The sequence below is a fragment of the Aquila chrysaetos genome, chromosome 15 (genome assembly GCF_900496995.4).
Source record: "Aquila chrysaetos chrysaetos chromosome 15, bAquChr1.4, whole genome shotgun sequence".
Classification (NCBI taxonomy): Eukaryota; Metazoa; Chordata; class Aves; order Accipitriformes; family Accipitridae; genus Aquila; species Aquila chrysaetos.
The window spans coordinates 26,833,345-26,853,605 of NC_044018.1; the positions used below are offsets into that span (position 1 = coordinate 26,833,345).

The following is a 20,261-nucleotide window of genomic DNA, read 5'->3' on the forward strand; positions in this document are numbered from 1 at the left end:
ATGTTATAAGAACATCTATCGTGGCACAACAGGGGTTTTAGATATGACTTGGAAGCCTATATCCTAAAAAGGTATTTGATAAAATTACCTTCTGTTAGAGAAACTGAAGGCCACCTAGCCTCTGCCTCTCTCTGTCCTAAATTACCCCAAAATGTCTAAACATAGCTCTCACAAAGAAGTGCTCTAATCTCAGCTCCTGATAAAGCTCTAGTAAGGTCTTGAATGAGTATTCTGCTCATTTTGGTCACTGCACTCTGACCACAAAGATGCAATCCAGTCTGAAGAGCATCCAGACAACAGCAACAAGGATGCTTGCAGAGGTTCTAAAAATCACTGGGAGTAAAAGAATTCTGAAGTTGTACAGTCTGAAAAGAAAACTGAGGAACAATGTAACAACAGTCTTTATGTATGTGAAGCATTGCTGCAGGGAAAAAAATCTTCATTCCTGCCTGTGTGCAGGAAAAAAAAGTGATACAAACAGCAGCAAAAGAAAAGTAGATAGACACTAGAGGATTGACTTTTTTTTTTTTCCAATAGGGAAGATAGTTAAACACTGCAACACATTCATGGTATCTTCAAATGTAACAGATTTTAAAATGTAAACTTGCCAACAAAGGCTTAGTGGTAGTCTTGCTGTAGTGTTGGTTTAAAGACTTAAACAAGACAAGATTTGTGGAATGAAGTAAATATATTTTATTAGATCAACTCATGCAGCTGGAAGATGATCACAAGCTTTCAGGCACACCGTCCTTCTTAGGATCTAAAGAAGCATCTGATCTCAAGAGCTTATGTGCCTTAAAGTCTGTGTATTTTTTTCCAGCTGTTTTAGCTAGTTTAATAAGAGAATGGCTTAACTCTAGCCAATTCCATTTTAGATTTGGACAACCTCTTGAGGAGTCTTCTAACTCTATTCTTTAACATTCTGTGATCTGTTTAATATATCTAAATTAAGCATAGTGCTATATCCTGACAGATTAAGGAGACTTTGAATCTTCACCCGGATTTGCATGATGGATGAATTGTTATTTACAGGAGAAGAACCTTTGATGTACAATGAGGTGTACTGTTTTCTTACAAGAAGTATTGTGGTGTTTCTGGAAAACTTTGGGCATCAGTTTTTAAAGAGCTTTTGGTGACTGAATCTAAAACATTCAAAAGCTATTGATTGCTACAATCTCTTAGGGTTTTACTTCCAAAGTTATTAAAAATCTTATTTTTAGGCCAGTTTCTCAGACTCAGTTTTGGCAGTCTTAATGTATTAGCTTATGAATTTAGTGCAACCATGTTAAAGGACTGATTTGCCTCATTTCTAAAAGCCTTTCAAATTGAAAGAGGGAAAAGAAAAGATATAAAACAAGCTTTAAAGGCACATATTGTCAAGTGTCTGCTACATGCTGCTTTCAATCACAGTAATCATCATCAAAAATATACCACATTTAAAATGGGTAGCACTTAATACTGCAAAAAATTATCTTTATATATTTACCTCAAATCACAGTTACCCAGACAACTGTTACAGATTCTCTGCAGATGCAATAGATATATTATGCCCAGCAAAATATTTTATAAAATGATTGTTGTCTTGGTACAGTTTACAAGATTCCGTGTGGTAGCAATTTGAATTAAGCATCATGCTATCACAAGAAAAAGATAAACTTTTACAAATGTAGACGTGTCTTGCCATAGACTAGAGCCAGTGGATTAAAATAGACATGAAGAAAGTTGTGTGAATGGTTAGTGAAGATAAACTAGCAGGAAAATAAGCTGCTTTATATATCAGATTATTTCCCATGCTGTGGTCTGTGGAAGACTATTCTTTGCGTACTAAGATTCTCTCTACATGTACCCTCTTGTTTCCACTCTAAAAGAAAACACAAGGTTCTTACACTGAACTGCATATTCAAATATTCTGTGTTAAAAAAAGACACAAACATTTCCTCCTTAACTCTCCAAAGCTAAGTGTTTTCCTGTTGAAGCATTCCCTAAGTCACTTCCATCTCACTAACTTGTCTTTCCAAATTCAGTTTGCATTGCAGTGTGGAAGAACCATCACATGCGGACAGTTACCAACTATTTCATAGTGAATCTTTCTCTGGCTGACATTCTGGTTACAATTACTTGTCTTCCAGCAACTTTAGTAGTGGACATCACAGAAACGTGGTTCTTTGGGCAGCCCCTCTGCAAAGTGATTCCCTACTTACAGGTATTATTTTACTGTGTTTGTGTACACATGACCCATGTTATGAAAAAGAGAAAGAACAATAGCATTTTCCTAATAGTGATAATCTGATGGAAGTCTATCCCTGCTACTGAAGTAGGTATCTCAGGGTACATGCTGAGGATTAAAGGACTGTTCCACTTGTGACTATGTTTATGCTTAATAAATATTGTTCTTGGTCCATCTGATTGTTAGACTTGGGCAATACACTTTCTGGAACATTTGTCTGGTGCTCTCCACTTTTTGTGATCTTTTTTAATAATTCAGAAGGGATATAAAGAAAGAAAAATGTCTGTAAATAGAATTACAGTAATTTATACTCCGTGTGTGTGGACCTAAACAGCTACACAAGTGTCCGGGACAGAGAATCCACACTTCTGAAGGGAGTCTGGGCTTTCATATGTGTTTCATGGCTTACATTGCACTCTTTAGAAATAGTCAAAGTATCCAGGTTCACTGGGAGCTGTTCAGATTGTCTGCCTTAAACAACAATTGCCACCACTCATTTACTGGTGGAGTTAATTAGTCATGAGATCATTTGCATCAAAATTATTGACAAATACCTTTTCTAAGAATAGCTGGTTAGGTTAACTGACTGGACATACTAGAATGACAAGTTCCTGGCCTTTCACTTATTATAAATCCAAAGAATTAAGCAGAACTCTGAATGTATGCGATCAGCTCTGTGCCTCAGCACAATTTATATTTTGAGCAGATACCCATATGGCTGAAAAGCCACATTGTGTCATCTACTCGAAAGAATCAAAATCATGAAACTTGTTTCAAAGCCACCATTCTAGTGGAAAAAAATCCAAAGAGAAAGTGAAATGATGACCTATTGTACAGAGTGAAAGAATAAAACCAAAGTGATAGGTTATCTCCTGTGCTGAATAGAAGGTAAAATGACTTCATCTGCCTTAAATTGATTGTTTGGGTTTTTTTATGAGTCCCTGAATTTCCATTGTTCCTGTGAAAACTGAAGAGGCAAAATAGTATCCAAATATAACATAGAAAATGAACAAACAAACAAAATCATTCCACAAAGAAAAAAAGATCTAATTTGTTGTCTAATGTTTTCAAAGTAATTTTTTAGATAAAATTTTGCAAATTCTAAGTTGCATACATTTACTCTTTCAGAATCTGACCCTGCTGTACCTACTCAGTTTGGGTAGAACCCTAATCTGTGAATTTTCCTGTTGAATCTAGTGGGACTACAGCAGATGAGGATATCTGTAAGAAGTGATTTAAAAAGGAGTCTTTTCCTGGGAATAATTTCTATTTAATAATTGCAGATAAAGAGCTAACTGTGTTGAAAACAGAAAAAAAACTTTAAAAGTCTGGAAAAAAACTTACAATAAATAATTTTTAAAGCTCTGAAAAAAATTACATTTACATTTACATACTGTTTCCTTTTCTTTAGACAGTTTCAGTCTCTGTGTCTGTACTAACACTTAGCTGCATTGCTTTGGATCGATGGTATGCAATTTGTCACCCTTTGATGTTTAAAAGCACAGCCAAGAGAGCAAGGAACAGCATTATAATTATCTGGATTGTGTCCTGCATCATAATGATTCCTCAGGCTATTGTTATGGAGTGCAGCAGTGTGTTCCCAGGATTAGCCAATAAAACCACCTTGTTCACAGTGTGTGATGAGCACTGGGGAGGTGAGTGTGTCATTGACCATAAAGACTGAATTTGTACTGATGTTATGTAATAAAAATATCAGGACATCTTAATATGCAGTCAAGTTGTATAAACATATCACAAAATGTTCTCAATCATTTAAGCTTTCCTAGAACTACCCTTTTTCAAATACTGTGAAATCTTATTTTCTTTTATATTGGTAAGACTTAAAGTACATTTGAAACCAAGTTTATATGAATGCGGCTGGCTTATGTCTTGACCCTGTTAATGTTTCCCAGAGGGTAGAAATGTTCCCACCCTTAAATGCCTATGCTTATATAATTCTGTGATCGATGGACATTGCAGGTTTACAAAGACTTCAGTATTTAGCCTTAAGAAATAACTACACAAGAACAGAATTTCTGTTTACCTGATATATTGCTTTGGCCAATTGCTGATATTTGACTAGTCTTTATAGATATCTCCTGGGACTTCAATGTAAATTGCATGTCATTACAGAATTTATAGAGGTGTCATCAATATGGGGTACCAAATTAGCCTGCAATCTGAAATTTGTCATGGACAAGATCATTTAAATAACTTTGTAAATGTAATCAGTTACAAATGATTCTATCCAAGAAGTGTAATTCTGCTTTTCCAGATTAACTTTGAATCTAACTTGTTCTGTATTTGAATTCAGCTGTAAGAAGCTGTGTAAGGGTTGCCAGGGAATAACTACTTCTATTTTGACTCCGTTCACAGCAAGTGGTGTTAGCCACCCAGCCAAATGGTTAAGACTCAACTCTGGTGGGCCTTGGCATAACTCCAATGCTAATAGAGCATAGGAGTTACATGCTGTGACTCTGACACTGGATATAATGACCATCAGTAATACCATTATTCACACACAGGAAAATAAAGCCAGGCTTGCCAAAACATATAACTAAAAGGTACCTGTTTAATAGCCTCAGGTCAGACTAAAACACACTCAAAGTCCCTCCCAGAGCTGTCTCTGTAGAAGAGGATTCCAGTCCTGTGAGCAATTAAGATAAAATACAACTGGATCACCTGTAGTTAATTATCATGATAAATTAGCTTAAGCAGCTTGAACTGCTGAGGGCTCTTCTATGTGCTGTTTTGGAAGTTCCTCCCCTGCTAACGGTCTCCGCAGGGCCACCAGGGCATTAATGAGAAGACACTGGCTATCACATTCCCCGCTCTTATCTCCTTCATCCCAGTTAGACCTCTGGGACAAGGCCATTAGCTAGCTGGCACTCATGGCGGACAAAGATGTGCTGAAAGTCTGTAGGTTAGAGAAAGCCTCTGTTAAGCTATGAGTATTGTACTTGCTGTCTCATCGGAAAGGACACATCTGCTCTTTACTTCTAGTGTTCGTTCTTCATCTGTGAACAATTTTGTATCCCAGTCTGCTGCTGGATGCTGTGTGACTATTTTCTTTCACAGCATTCACTCCAAGTACAATTTGTGTCCACTCATTTTGGCTGCAGAACTAATTATCCATGCCTTCACCACTTCAAGGTGAGATCTGCAGCAAGGATTCTTTTAATCAACCTAGGAAATGAAAATGATGTAGTTAATTAATTTGGGAGTCAGAAGAGCATTTCATCGGTGACCGCATTCTCAAAATTTCCAGATCTGCATTGGCCACTTTTTGATTCCCCACAGGAAAGCGTTGCTTTTGAACTACAGAGTCCGTAGTAGCCTTGGAACTATTTTAAAGACTGCCTGTCATTCAGTGCTGCACTGAAGCAGTTGCAGCTCACAGACACGCCTGAGCTGAAGCACCCATTATACAAAAGAAAAACAACTTCCATGTGTTTGCAAGACTCTACTCCTATGGAGTACATTTGTCCAAAATGAAACCTATTGATCTTCGGGTTATGCTGTAAGCCTTCACTTGGATGTTTGGAGAGGTAGAAAGGGGTATAACAAAGGCAAGTAATTGTGCATAGAATTAAGTTTTCTTTTGCGTGTGGCTTCAGAAATGAAGTGCAAATACTCCAAAATTATTTTGTTTGGGTTTTTTTTAATTTATACTGAGCCTGAAATGAAAATAATTTTACATTAAAAATGTGTTAAAGTTTTCTGAAATGGGAAGCTTTTCATTCCACTGAAAGATAACAATCCTGCTGCCTTTTTAATGAATTATTCTTCTAAAGATAATGCACCATCATTGCTAGTTATTCTGCTGGTCCATTTCAGCTATCCATAAAAAATAATCCTCTCCACTTTCTGATAACAGTTTATCGCAGTAACTTGAGAGAAGAACCTTTCTATGCATTAAGTTACAAGTAGGTTGCTCAAATCGTGGAATTACTTAGTAAATGTAGAGTTAACCATGTATTATCAATGAGGATAAAATATAATATGTGTATACCTTAACATCCCTTTCAGCCTAGAGAATAAGGTGTTATTAGCTACAAATAATTTCCATTCAACTGAAAATGTCTAAGGACACTGAGTTGAGCCAAAGCTTAGAAATACAGTTTTTCTACTGAAAACCAGGGTTTGAAATTACAAAGCCCCCCAAACAGAAGAAAAAAAGAACATGGATAACAGGGCAGCGGTTTGAAAAGACTGGTGAGCCTTGAGGCCAGAAGGAAACAAGAGCTAGTATTTTCAAAGAAAATGGTTGCTTTTTTGTTGGATTTTGTTTTGCCTTTTTTGACTATGGGAATACTGAGGGTCAAAGCAAGCTAACTAGGAGGACGCTGAAGGAGAAATAAATTCATGCTCTTATGAATAAGCCATATTTGCAAAGAGAAAGTGGAGATGTAGAAACTGCACACACTCAAGACCCCTAAGCAAATCCGATAGGAGAATCAATTTAGAGGAAAGGGATTATATTTGGGTGTTTACTGCTTTGTTTAGAACCACATATAATTTATGGTGTCTGAAATTAGGGTACGTCTGATGAAATCTTTGCAGAGCATCATGTACACCATATGTCCCAAGGAAGTTAAGCTGTGAATTGTCAAGGGTGGAACTGCAAAAACGGGGTGCTTAATGACACTTCCCAAAGTGTTTTGGAAGTCTGTTCTAATTCTGGGAACTCAGGGCCACTGAAACATGAGGTGCTGTGGAGGACTACCAGGAAGCCATGTCCAGGGAAATGTCAGAGATGCCAAAGCAGTAGACAGCACTGTACCCTACTCAGACTTAGGTCCAGCTGCTGAAATCCATGTAAGTCTGATGAGTGTCTGGAAGGAAGGTCTGATCAGCACCTTGGGCCTTTGGGCTCCTTAACAGTGAACAAATAGTGGCCACCCTGACTAATAAGATTCCAAGCATGTTGTTGGAGAGCTGCCAGTGACTACAAATGAAGCAACAGTTCAGCCTAAAACAGGGCTCAATTTCTTTTTAATTGCTTCTGGCATTCCTGAATATAAAATTCATTGCCAATTCTAGGCTGAGGGTTTTTCATTTTGAGTACTGTCTAATAACAATATTTTATTTGGGAATGCAGAAGGATCCAACATGTGACCTATGCAGGCTCACTTAAGGAGCCAGTGTTGGCCACAGTTCTATAATAGTCTGTAATTGCTATGTGCTGAATTTGATGCAACTTATATTAAAATGAGTTCACCATGTGTCCAAGTCAGCTAAATACATTCTCTTAGAGCTGTTCGTGAAACGAGTGTTAGCCAAAGTGCATTAGCCAACCCCTTTGCAAATGATAGAAAGAATATGGAGATAATCCTTTCCCAGAACTACATGGATGAATGGAAACAAAGGGAAGACTTTGTGTTCCATTTCCTCTCAGACTACTCATAAAATAGTACAAAAACATATTGTCTTAATTCTGGAAAGCAAATAGCTGGAAATTGCATTATTACATGACGGTTTTTACATCCTGTTTATCAAAGTGTTCAGAATTTAAGGAAAAACTTGTGGGACATTTTAATGCAGAAAGAAGTCAGAACATTGCTAATACTAAAGTTAAGCTTGGTGTTGTCGTGAATTGATAACTCAAACATAAAATATCAGGTTTGAAAAACGTAATTTTAGTATTAGCTAACTGTAAGTATGCTGACATAGGAACATAGTTTGGAAAGGACTGTGTTGTGTGGTTGAATTTTCTCTACTATGAGCACCCACTTCCTAACATCCCTATTTGTTAAGCTTTATTCTAAAAGTATACTCTTTTAGCTGCATTGCCTCTTCATATTGATAACTCCAAAATCTCACAGGTATCTTCCTGAGGCTAGGGAACCTGGGAACTCTCTGCTGATGCTCAGGAAACTTGATAGTCTTGTTGTTTTTCCCTATTCTTAGGTAAGCTGTCGAGAGTACCAATTTCATTATGCACCTATGGCTTAAGGGAATATTTCATTTGCTAGACATAGCAAAACCTTTTGAGTCTGCGTTGTTTTCAGTTTGCATACATATGTGTATGTATATATGTATTTACACAACTATAGTAAAATTCTGGCAAAAATCCAGGAGCTGTAGTTTCAATCTTCTACCTCCTTGCTTCATTGAGCAACAGTCTGGGACTGGAACACAGTGCCGAGAAGGAAGCTTTAGAAAAGTTTAACATTTGTTTAATAACCCTGCAGCAGACAGAAGGTGGCTTGTTTTAGCATACTGATCCTTTATCGGGTGGGGTAATTGTGCTGTATGACTGGTTCTGAGTAGGAATGCTGATCTCGCCCCAGTCCAATCTCCATGACCACCCATTTGCTTTTTGTCCCCTTCTCTCTTCTCAGTAAGATAGTGGCCAGTGATGTGAGAATCATTAATTTCTTCTTAAAGAGATGGTTATTCCAGCTAAGAACGATCTCCCCCTGTCCTGAAGCCCATTAAGTGACCGAGGAAGGCAAGGACCCTTTTCTCCTCTTCTGCTTGGTAGTAAGAGGTTCAGCAGTCCCAGTTAGGCAGCTGATGAATCACCAGCACCACAGACTGATTGATGTTCTCATTCAAGGAGCCTGGAACTCACTCACTTGATAAATGAACAGTATCCCAAACCAGCCCTTCCTCCTTCTTGCTTGCTGTGATTGTCAAACAGCTTTAAAGCTTTTCTTTGGCTTGAGAAGCTAAACAGGGTCATGCTTCTTAGGGAAGAGTTCTACAAAGGGCTTTGCCCTGGGTGGAGGAGGGACAGGTTTCCTTTGATGTTTAGCAGCTGGCACTTTCCAGGTGGCTAAACTTCAAAGGCAAGTGTTAGGATCTTCCTCCAACCTGGTCCATCAGTTCTTTGTAGATAGCTAGGCTCATTTAATGTTTCACTTTACTTGGAATGCTAAATTGGAAGCCATAAACTCCAGATGGCCTTTTAAATATGTCCTGTCCTTCTACCTGAAAGGGGCCTGGCTGCCTGCAGAGCATTGATGAGGCAGGTGGCACCTCCTTCTGAGAAGAAAGAATGTACTTTCAGCTCTGACCTCCCGTGATCCCAGTACGTCACGTTACTCCAGTTTCTCCTTAATCTCTCCACCTGTGAAGCGTGCGTGTTGGTATTTCCCTGTCTGACAGGACTGCTGTGAGGCTGCATTTTCTGGAGTGCAAAAACAAGTTTGAGATCATCAGTCAATATACGAACCCAGCTTATCACCGATTATAAAAAACCTGCCCCAAATTGTCTGCCTCCCCCAGGTTCATTGACAAGAGCTAGTAGCTGCAGCTGCTAGTTAAGAGTTGGTAGGCTGATTTGCTACAGGATCTTAGAGCAAGTAAGGAGCCAGATGCTGATCATCTGAATTTTTTGCACCCTGATCCACCACAGCTGTCCAAAGTCAATGGCAACATCTCTATTACCTTTTCTAGCAATGAACATGGGCTGGATTTTGCTATAGCAAGTTTCTATTTCCCTGGTACTGAAGTTTTTCTGACTGGTGAACCAGCTGGCACTTTCAGGCCAAACACTGAGTGTGATATTACCAGAGTCTGGGGTTGAGGGTGAGCCTGGAGTTAACGTGATGGCGTGTGTGCTCCTCCCTGCTGTGAGTGTTTTGGGCCAAGTCTTTCTATCTCCTTGTCTAATCACACTCTCAGGGATTCTCCTGGGCATGCAGAGGGACCTCTTGTTTGATAGGGTCCACAGTCACTTTAAGAGGCAGAAAATAAGTTTGACTCACCAATCTTTTGATCTCATGCAACTCTTTTTTCTTTCTTTTTTTTTTTTTTTTTAACTACAATCAATACAGAGTTTCAGTTGCAGTTCTTCTCATCCTGAAACATTTGGAAGTTCTGGAAATTAACATAAACATTCCTTCTTTACTCTAGCCAAAATGCAATGGTTAGGATTACCATGCAATCTAACTGCTCATGGAGTGCACTCTTTCTCTTCTGCTACATACTGTCACTCTCCATAATGTTCATTCCTTTTCTGAGGCCATCCATAAATGTTAAGTTGTAATCAATACCAACATTTGGTAATCCCAGACTATATTTGATGTTACAAAAGTAAAAGCAATTTTTCCGGGCACCCACTGCACATTCTGCTATAATCTGATGAAGTTTATGATACAATATTCTTAAAACACAATATACTCACAACACTTGTAAGATGTTTGTCTCTAAGCAATTAACATTCATAAATTGTCTTTTGAAAAGAGATGCACAGGCAGCTATAACACAATTGTAACAAACTCATTATTGTTAAAGCTGAGTCAAAAATAATCTTGGAAATTGCCTAAGTTTGACTGAATTAATTCTATTTTTAAAAGTGTAATCGTAATAATAAATCACTGAGTCTTAATCACATTTATTCTGCCACCAAAAAGTGATTTAAGAAATGTCTGTCTCTCCTCCCATCAGTATCTTGTGTGCTGTAGTCTACATTCTCTGTTTATAGGCGAGAGACTGTGTAATTTACTCAAGGTTACATAGTAACCTTTGCAGAATTAAAACTAAAGACAGTTAAACAACCTGTTAAATATGTCAACGATGAGGCAGGTTGGATAATTAGTTAGCTATTGTTAGGTAATGAAATTTTCTGTCTTTCACTGATTTAATAAAAAACAAAACTTCTTAAGACTTCATACCTAAAGTAATAATGTGATATGAAAGCAGTAATGTGATATAAGAGATGCTTGAGATAAAAGCATGTTTATAATAGAAACAGAATGTATATAGAAATGATTAAAAAATCAATCCTGACCGTAATGTTATTGGATACATCTTCCATTATAACCTATTATGTTTGAAAAACACATGCATATCTATATGAATAATTTGGCTTAAAGTGATTTTGAAATGTATGTATATTTAAATGCACTTTTCCTATTTGAATTCTCTTTCCAGCTGAAGTTTACCCCAAAATGTATCATACATGCTTTTTTCTGGTGACATACATGGCACCACTGTGTCTTATGGTGTTGGCCTATTTGCAAATATTTCGAAAGCTGTGGTGTCGCCAGGTAAGTCACTTAACACTAGCTCTATTTGCTTGCTGTTGTGACTATGTGCAGATTCCTATGTACAACCTTCTCTATATGCTCCATGTTGTCACTCAGGACTTGGATTTTTACATCCAGCACTGTTACCAGGTTCAGTGACACTGTTGGCTGACAGCCACCTTGGATAGGCACTGAGATGCATTAAAAAATGAAGGCAGTTAGGCTGAATGTAAACCCCTTCTTGCTCATGTCTAGGAAGGGCTTAGAGAGAGAGAAAGAGAGAAAAAGGCAACAGAAAGATTGATTATAGGCAGAAGAAAGATCTCTCCCATTTTATCTAAATTCTTACCAAAATACCTTAGATGATCCTATTTATACCGCTAAAATCTTCTGTAGAAGCCAAAAGTTAAAACTGACCTTCTCATTTTGTTAGTAGTCTGTACAATTTTTCATTTTTATTTCTCATTCTACAAAGTCTCAGGTTCATAGCAGGTCCAGTCTGAACAGAAGTTAGATGTGAAGCTGGCCGTTATCAGTTAACATTTGATGTGAATTATTGACAAATAATTGGCGTGATTTCTAATGTGAACATCTGGTTTTTTTCAAGCTTCACATTAGAAATACAGGAAAGAAAACAGAAATATGAAACAAAAAACCCAAGCAAGGAAGCACACAAAGAACATTTGAATCAAAGTGGCAAAAATGATGTGAATTTTTTCAGGAACGTTTTTCCCCCTCCAACAGTTCAAAGTGGTGTCAGCTTGAGAATCATTTTCTGGGTGTGAACTGTAATCTCTTGTGCATCAGTTTATGGTTTTCTCTGTTGTCTTCTGCTTTGTCCAGGATTTATCTATAGTTGTAGTCCTCTGCCACCTCCTGCCCTGTCATTCTGTAAAGGACAATAAACTCATCCTGTTGAAGACATGATGCAAGATATTCCCTCTTCTGTCCTCCCAAATGGCTCTAACAATGGCTGACATTTCCATCAAGATATGGGCATGAATCATTTCTCTCTCACCATTATGTCTGATACCATCCAAATTTGAGGCTGTCCTGGCCAGGGCATAATGTCTGCCACATCAAGGAGCATTTTTCATGCAGTTCTAATTGATCCATCAGAGAATTCACAAGTAGACTTTAGATTTCTAAATATACATATGTTAAAAGTAAAAATCAAATCTTACACTGACAAATTGTATCTCTTGCAAATAACTAAAATATAGGAAAAAACAAATCTGCTTTAAGGCATTTTGTTATCATCCATACATCATAATAGCAATTATTCTCACTTCTAATCAGATTAGGTTAAACCAGAGTTGCTGTTTATCTTGCCGTTTATCTTTAAATTTTTATTTTTGCTTTTAATTTCTTACATTTATAAGATTAAATAGATAGTTTGAAGGTAAAATTTAGGCTTTACAATTTGAGCAGGCTCTTCACCAGAACAAAGGCTTTGCTTGGATGCTCTGCACTGCTGAATAGTTATCCATCCTGTAGCACCCAATTGCCTTGTCACCATATTCCTTCTTAACCTTCTCTTCTGTACTTTCTTTACAACTTACCTATTCTCTCAAACTGTCCACTAATTAAGTTAACGCAAAGCAATTGTTCTTAACCTGCATATAGGTTGAAAATGCTGGTTCAGCTTCAAAGCAGAAGTTAAATGACTGGAAACCAACCTGTTTTGTTGGGGTTTTTTTCCCCACAATTGTATTAGCTGCCCTATTTCTTCTTCACAGTATTTCTTTTCCCTATACATCTTGCACACTGATAAGGTTAGGATGATCCTTTTTTTTTCAGTGGCAAAAAGACAAATACTGCTACAGGCTTAGTGCTGTCAATGATGCAAATTACAGATGTCTCTTTTCCTAGCATAGATGATAGCACTATGTATAAGAGGCTGCACTAAGTGAAATTAAAACCACTGCACATCTATTATCAACTGTGACTTGGCTGCAGACATCAGGCATTTTTCTAAGTGCAACAGGTGTGCCATAATCAGTCATGTAAAGCAAATGAATGCAGTGCTTTAAATGTATTATTTGCTAATAGTTTCAATTAAGAAATCATGCTGTTTACCAGAACTTTAGTTAAATATAGTGATCCTATTGCAAGGTACAATAAGCCTTCCAGATGTACGTGATAGAAACAACACAGCAAACAGTAGATGCTTTCTGTGCCTTAAACTTTTTCTAAAGGTTCTTTGTTAAAAGGAGTGTGTTGTGCATGTAAATTTTCAGATGACTAGAGGTAAGATAGATTTACAAGCTATCCTTACCGTAGTTTGTGCAATAGCTCTTAAAATTACTGATTGTGTCTTTCAAGCAGATCTTTGAATATAAGCTTTACAATCTTTGAATTCATGATTCATCTTTGTAAAGATAAGAACTATATGCCACAAATACCAGGGATTTTGAGTAATTTATTTTAATTATTAGCAAGGAAGTAGTGACTTAGAAGGCTATGTTTTCTTGCAGATTTTAGGTAGATGAAAAGTAACTTCTGAACAAATAAATAGGACTGAATGGACTTACGATGAAAGTGTTGATACATAATTTGTATTATCAAGTTCCATACTGTATGCTTCCACTTACTGATGTCCAAATGCATTGACACTAAAGCCTACTCATATTAATAATTAGGAACCCTACCCATTTTCATTTTGGCAGCTGAAATTTGGCACCTTCCAATCTTTGCAAGCTGTTATTGCATTTGGAGAGATTTCCTCTGGTTATAAAGCCCTTGATAATAATTTGAGGGGATAGAGGAAAGGTGCATAAGAAAAGAATTGCAACTTTTAGTACCTGTTTGGACACAGCTAGTGGGTTTTTAGTGCATCATTGGAATTACACAAATTATCCACTATTATCTTTATAACTGATTCATTACTGAAAAGCAAGTATATGCATTATGCTGGCATGTGTATACTTGTACATACATAATCATAGAATCACTTAGGTTGGAAAAGACCCTTAAGATCATCAAGTCCAACCATTACACTACCAAGTCCACCACTAAACCATGTTCCTAAGTGCCATGTCTACACATCTTTTAAATATCTCCAGGGATGGTGACTCAACCACTTCCCTGGGCAGCCTGTTCCAATGCTTGACAACCCTTTTGGTGAAGAAATTTTTCCTAATATGCAACCTAAACCTCCCCTGGTGCAACTTGAGGCCATTTCCTCTTGTCCTATCACTTGTAATACATGGATATGTGTTTACATAAATGCATCTTTGTAAATGTTTCTGTATACACACACACACGCGCGCACACTTCTGAAGTGTTATGGTCCTTAGTTGGTACTGGTTCAGCTATGCATCTGTGGGTATATAGCTATTTTTTTTTCTTGGTAAAATTCTTGCTGTATTATTGCCTATTGGTGTAATAGTAGCAAAGCCCAGGTGTATGCCTGGTAAAGACTGAGGAAAATAAGGCTCTTTAGAAAGGTTCTCAATACAAACTCCTGAAGATTTAGCAATTTAATATGTAGTACATTGAGACTGTACATTGTATACAATCCTGCCTTTGATCACTGCTTGCTATTAAAGACTGATTAAATACCAGAAAAGACCCTTCTACCTGCACCCACATGTACAAACCATGTATACAGTCATGGCTAACATTTCTGTAGAAATAGCCATTCACAACTTTGAGCCAAGGTAATGTTTCTCTTCATCTACATTGCATCTAGCTACCATGAAAGCTGCTCACTGATTTCTTCAAGTGAATCTTTGGCATAATCAGGAGGGAGAGATTTGGCAGAATTTCTCTGCTTCCATCTCCAGTTCTTGCTACAATGTGGTAACTCAGTATGACTGAAAAGGAAGGAAAAACTTCTGCTTCAAAGTTAGAAGAGCAGAATATCAAAGCACCCCTGATAAGCCAGCAGCAGAGTCTTAGACAGTATATTATCTCAGTAATACATGGCAAAGACACATTGCAGTACTACACCCACAGCTAAGTAGGGTAAATCCCTTGCAATAGGACAGACATGTCCAGGTATGAAACTGATACTGCTGATTTCAGCTGAATGAGTGGGAAGCCACAGTAGAAGTAAGTGCAAGGGGTTTTTTTGTTTTAAGTCCATAGACACATTAGTAAAAAATAAGTGTTATAATATATCCCCCATTCTGCTTCATTGATTTCCTGTTAATTAGAACACAACTTTGCCAAAACATTCCAATAGTTGGAATTAGGTTTGATGGTGCACGTAAATGCTAAATTAAGGGTTTCTCTGTGCAAGGAAGCTATTCACAAAAAAAAAAAAAACCCAAACCAACATAATAGCTACTCTGGAACAATTCTGAATGTGCATGTTTTTATTTTAGAACAAGGATTCCCTTTTTAGCTTACTTTTTTTCTCAATTAAATATCCAAAATTTCATTTTTTTCTGGTCAGTTTGTGTGGGTAAGCCCTAATTTTTAAGATGTTATCATAGACGATTTGAATTTTGCAGATACATTTAAATATCAATTTAGAAGTCACCCCACAGACAATAGCACTACGCATGAATAAAACTGTATTTCTACCCTAAAGGTTTTCACAATGTACAACATTGAAAACATTATAAATGTAATTGTAATAGAGTTCTCTAAGAAAGTCCTTGCCATCTGTAGTCTTTCACATTTGACTGCAGGCAGGAAATAATTTTGAAGAACTGAAGCAAAATTGCTTTATTCAGCTTGGTTTATGTGAGGGCACAGAAAACAAAAAAATGAGGGTGGTTTTTTTTTTAATAGCATGGTGCTACATCTAGCCATTGCAAGGTGTCTTTGGCTAACCTAATTCTTCCTATGTCTTGGCACTCTTCCATGATTCTCCTCTAGTCATCACTGTATATACATTGAGTTTTGAAGAGCTTTGCAGGGAGATCCACACTTCAGCTGTGATTTCTTTAGCTGCTTCACTGTAGTCTAGATTCCATATTTGGAAGTTTTATGGCACTTAAAACTATGTAGGCTTTAAATCCTTGTTTTCCAGTGCAGAAAAGGTGTTTAGTATCTTAAATTAGCAGCATATTAATAGGATAAACTACTCTGTCATACAACAAAACATTTAATGTAGAACTTTATAGCAACATAATTTCAAAAACAGGATTGGTAAGTGTGAGACTCTGAAGACATAAGCAAGACAAAGTATGTGGAAAGAAAATTTTAATACATCAGTTGATATATTTGGATAAAACACAAATTTTTATGCTGTCCTTCAAGTGTGTCTGAAATTGGGTTTGTTTCTTGCAGCTACATCAATTAATTTAATAAAAAAACCCCTACTTCTCCCTGCAAGCTTACAATGTGTATGTCAACATGTCTATTTTTCTTGTTATAGCTACCCACAGTGCTAGTTTTTCAAAGTGCCCCTTATTTTGTCTTTCTTAGATCCCAGGAACTTCTTCTGTTGTTCAGAAAAAATGGAAGCCTCTGCAGTCCTCAGCACAGCCCCGAGGGCTGGGACAGTCAACAAAGTCAAAGATTAGCGCTGTGGCAGCTGAAATAAAACAGATTCATGCAAGAAGGAAAACAGCACGTATGCTAATGGTTGTCCTCCTGGTTTTTGCACTTTGCTATCTACCAATTAGCATCCTCAATGTCTTGAAAAGGTAAAGTTTATCCCAAAATGTAAACACTTGGTAAAGCTTTCTGTCTAAAAACAATCTTCTGTTACAAGATTCCTGTTATTCTGGCAGATACTTTTGAAGGATAAGTTTGCTTGTTTCACAATAAAGAAATGGAAAATAAGCATACAGTTGCAAGAAAAAAATATATCTAACCTAACCGTAGTACTTAAAATAAAGGCCAGACTGTGGAATGCTTATTAGCAAGCTCTTCCTCATGAAAATGATCTAGCCTATCTCCTCATTGAAACCTGTCATTTACATGGGATTACAGCTTGTTTGCTGTAAATGCACCTGTAAAAGTGCATTTACCAAAAGCACCAGCTGAACGTTAGCAGGAGAGTGTAGTGTTGTGGCTTGGCCTCGAGGACTGTGAAACACTGGGTTCAAACCCAAGCCCCGTCATGTACAATTTTGAGACCTTAAGCTAACCCTTCAGTTTGCCTATGAAGCTCTGCTTTACTTTTTTACCCTTTTCTCTCCTGTTCATTTGAGACGTAATTGTGTACACTCAGTGCCTGACAGGCTAAGGCTTTGGTTTAGTTATATCTCATAAGCCCTCTGGAAATTCGATAAATAATGACATATAACAGAAGATTTTAATATCCTGAAAAATAACCAGCCTGTTATTGGTGCTTGAGGAACATTTTAGTTTTTAAGGAATAGTTTCAAGTTGGATATGAAGGCTTAAATACATCCCACTCAATTCTGGCACTTCCCTGAGGCCTAATTTAAGTACTTTTCATCCTCAAGTCCCTTGGTAGGCAATGTGGAGAGAAAGAAGTATTTCCAGAAGAATATTCAGGCCACCTATGATCTGAATCACAGAGGAACTATACAGCCTGCCTCGACTACAATAGCAGAGTAGGCCCATAGTTAGATTTTCACTTAAATGGCAAAAGTTAGGTGTACGGAATCTGGGCAAAGCAGATTTCTGTGGAGGACAAAAGCTACTACTGTGGCCTTGGTTTTGAGGCCAGTTCAGTGCCTTTTCAGTTCCAGAGCCCCTGTTTATTGCAGAGTGGGCTTGGAGCTGGGAACCTCAATGACATGAATAGGTCAAAAGCAACTTTTCCCATCTTGTCTTGATTTATCTGACACCAGCTGACTTTGGTTACTTAGCAGAAAAGTCATGCATCTGCACCATTGTAAAGTAAAGTACTGATGGTCTTTGTTGTGCTAAACCACCAAGACGGGAGGCTGAGGGATGGGGAGGGGACTTCATTCTCTCAAGAGAGCAAGCGAGCACTGTTGAATCAGCTTTTCTGTGATACTGCAAATAGGTCATCAGAGATAAAATTAAGCTAGAAGTTGCCAAATCTTTTATATGATTTCTAATTTTGCCATCTTTCAGGTTTGATTTTCTTTTTCTGTAGGGTTTTTGGGATGTTTAATCATGCTGATGACAGAGAAACTGTATATGCCTGGTTCACATTCTCACACTGGCTTGTATATGCAAACAGTGCAGCCAATCCTATTATTTATAACTTCCTCAGTGGTAAGTTACAGTCACCTAGAATTCAAGTTTAATGTATAGTTTGAATGTAATGAGCCATAGCAAGTAAGATTAATGACTGTGTAACATCAGCCCAGCTCCTCCGGTGGGAGCTAGATCCTCTTCTTGGAAAAGTTGCCTGACGTATCCCATTACCTTCAGGCTATCTACCTATAACTAAACTAAACAATGCCAGGGCCTGAGTCCAAGTGCTTGAATTTGACTGTCCATGCCATTATTTTGGTAGAGAAGTCCCTGGCATGACTTTGGTCTGAAGCAATTATCATTCCCCTAAACACTCCCCAGATGCTGTCTGGGAGGTAGCGCAGGCCAGGGGCTGTCCCCAGTTAGCGTTTTAGACGCAGCTATTGGGTTTTGGAGGCTGTGAGCCTTTAATAGTACTTGCATGACCAGACTGTGCCAACTAGGTTCAAGGCCAAAGAACCAGCCAGGATGCGGTTTACTTACTAGTATAGATTTGTCTTGGTTTGTATTTGTCTTATTTGGCTATGGACAGCAGAATCAGGACCTAAACTGGTGGTATTACAGCTAAATACAGGGAGGCAAAAGTCTGTTGATCCTTACTGCACATTTGCCCACTGCAGTTTTTTTTGTGTTGTGTAGTGTGAGGATGATCTGAACAATTTACTCTGAGCCCCAAAAGCAGACCAATGGGCTTTCAAACACTTTGAATCTTCTTTTAAAATGTATTCAAGGTGAAATACAAATTAGCCATGACCTCTCATTTCATATGTCAGGTAATGATTCAGTCATTTAAGCCTATGATTGCTCAATTACTTGTTTTTGTGAGATATGTTATTAATCGACAGACTATCCATTACAAGATTTCATAAATCATTCTAGTTTTTCCATTCTGTCTAGCCAAGAATAATTTACGCTCCTTACCACACCTTACATATCTTCTTACAAAGCTTATATTTTTTCTGTCTTTCTCCAAGATGTTGAAATTGTGATTTTTCTACTTCTGCATTAGAAGAACATCTGGGAGGTTTGGGTTAATTTTGCTTTAGATAGCTGCTTTTTTCTAATCTATAAAGTTTGATGAAACACAGTTTATGTACAATTTTTTCATGAATCTTTTTTGTGGTTGACAGGGAAATTTAGAGAAGAATTTAAAGCAGCATTTTCTTGTTGCATCTTTGGCATTCGCAGTCACCATGATGAACGGCTCACCAGAGGTCATGCCAGTACAGAAAGTCGGAAATCCTTGACCACCCAGATCAGCAATTTTGATAACGTTTCAAAACTTTCAGAACATGTTGTATTGACCAACATAAACACAATTCCAGCAAATGGTACTGCACCTACTACCCACTGGTAGTATACTTGTCCCTGTGTCTTTTGATGCTGTGGAAGTAAAATTTAATTGTGCATACAAGATTTGAATCTGAGCACAATGCAATGAGAGAAGGGTGTTTACAATTAACTGATTGTAAGAAAAGTAACTTACAATAAATATTTTATAGAATATGCTACAACTTTGGTTACATATTGAAACAATTTCATCTCATTTATTTCAAAAGTTGAGTTGCAGTTGGGGAGGGAGTAAAGTAATCATATTTTATATAAATATTTTCTTTGGATCCCTACTTCTTTAGACTCCTAAGTAAATAAAGAACAGGTACCTGAAAGTATGAAGATAATTTTCCTTGGAGTTGCAATGTGTTTATAAACAGCTATATTCTACTCAGAGCTAATTCTCTGAAGTTGTGGTATATTTTATAACAAATATTTTAACCAAATCTGGGTGTACAGATTGAACTACCTGAATGTCCTTGACTCTTTCAAATGATCTGCTTACCATGCATTCTGGTGTGAGTTGGGCTGATCAAATAAGAAATTCACATTAATTGCTTTTCTCACGTTTTCTGCTCTTTTTCCTGTTGGGTGGGTTATTGTATGTATTCAGGAACAACTGGGAA

At 37.4% G+C, this 20,261-nt stretch overlaps 1 protein-coding gene across 2 annotated transcripts in view; it reads left to right on the forward strand.

Moving 5' to 3' along the window:
• Positions 1 to 20,261, forward strand: part of HCRTR2 (hypocretin receptor 2) — a 39,784-nt gene that overhangs the window by 15,374 nt on the left and 4,149 nt on the right. For both annotated transcript variants that reach the window (XM_030037959.1, XM_030037958.1), the window contains 6 exons: positions 2,025 to 2,203; positions 3,639 to 3,882; positions 11,111 to 11,226; positions 16,588 to 16,808; positions 18,200 to 18,321; positions 19,434 to 19,634. In XM_030037959.1, coding sequence (XP_029893819.1) covers positions 2,054 to 2,203; positions 3,639 to 3,882; positions 11,111 to 11,226; positions 16,588 to 16,808; positions 18,200 to 18,321; positions 19,434 to 19,634 — 1,054 coding nt within the window. In that variant the 5' untranslated portion in view covers positions 2,025 to 2,053. The remainder of the gene's footprint in view (positions 1 to 2,024; positions 2,204 to 3,638; positions 3,883 to 11,110; positions 11,227 to 16,587; positions 16,809 to 18,199; positions 18,322 to 19,433; positions 19,635 to 20,261) is intronic.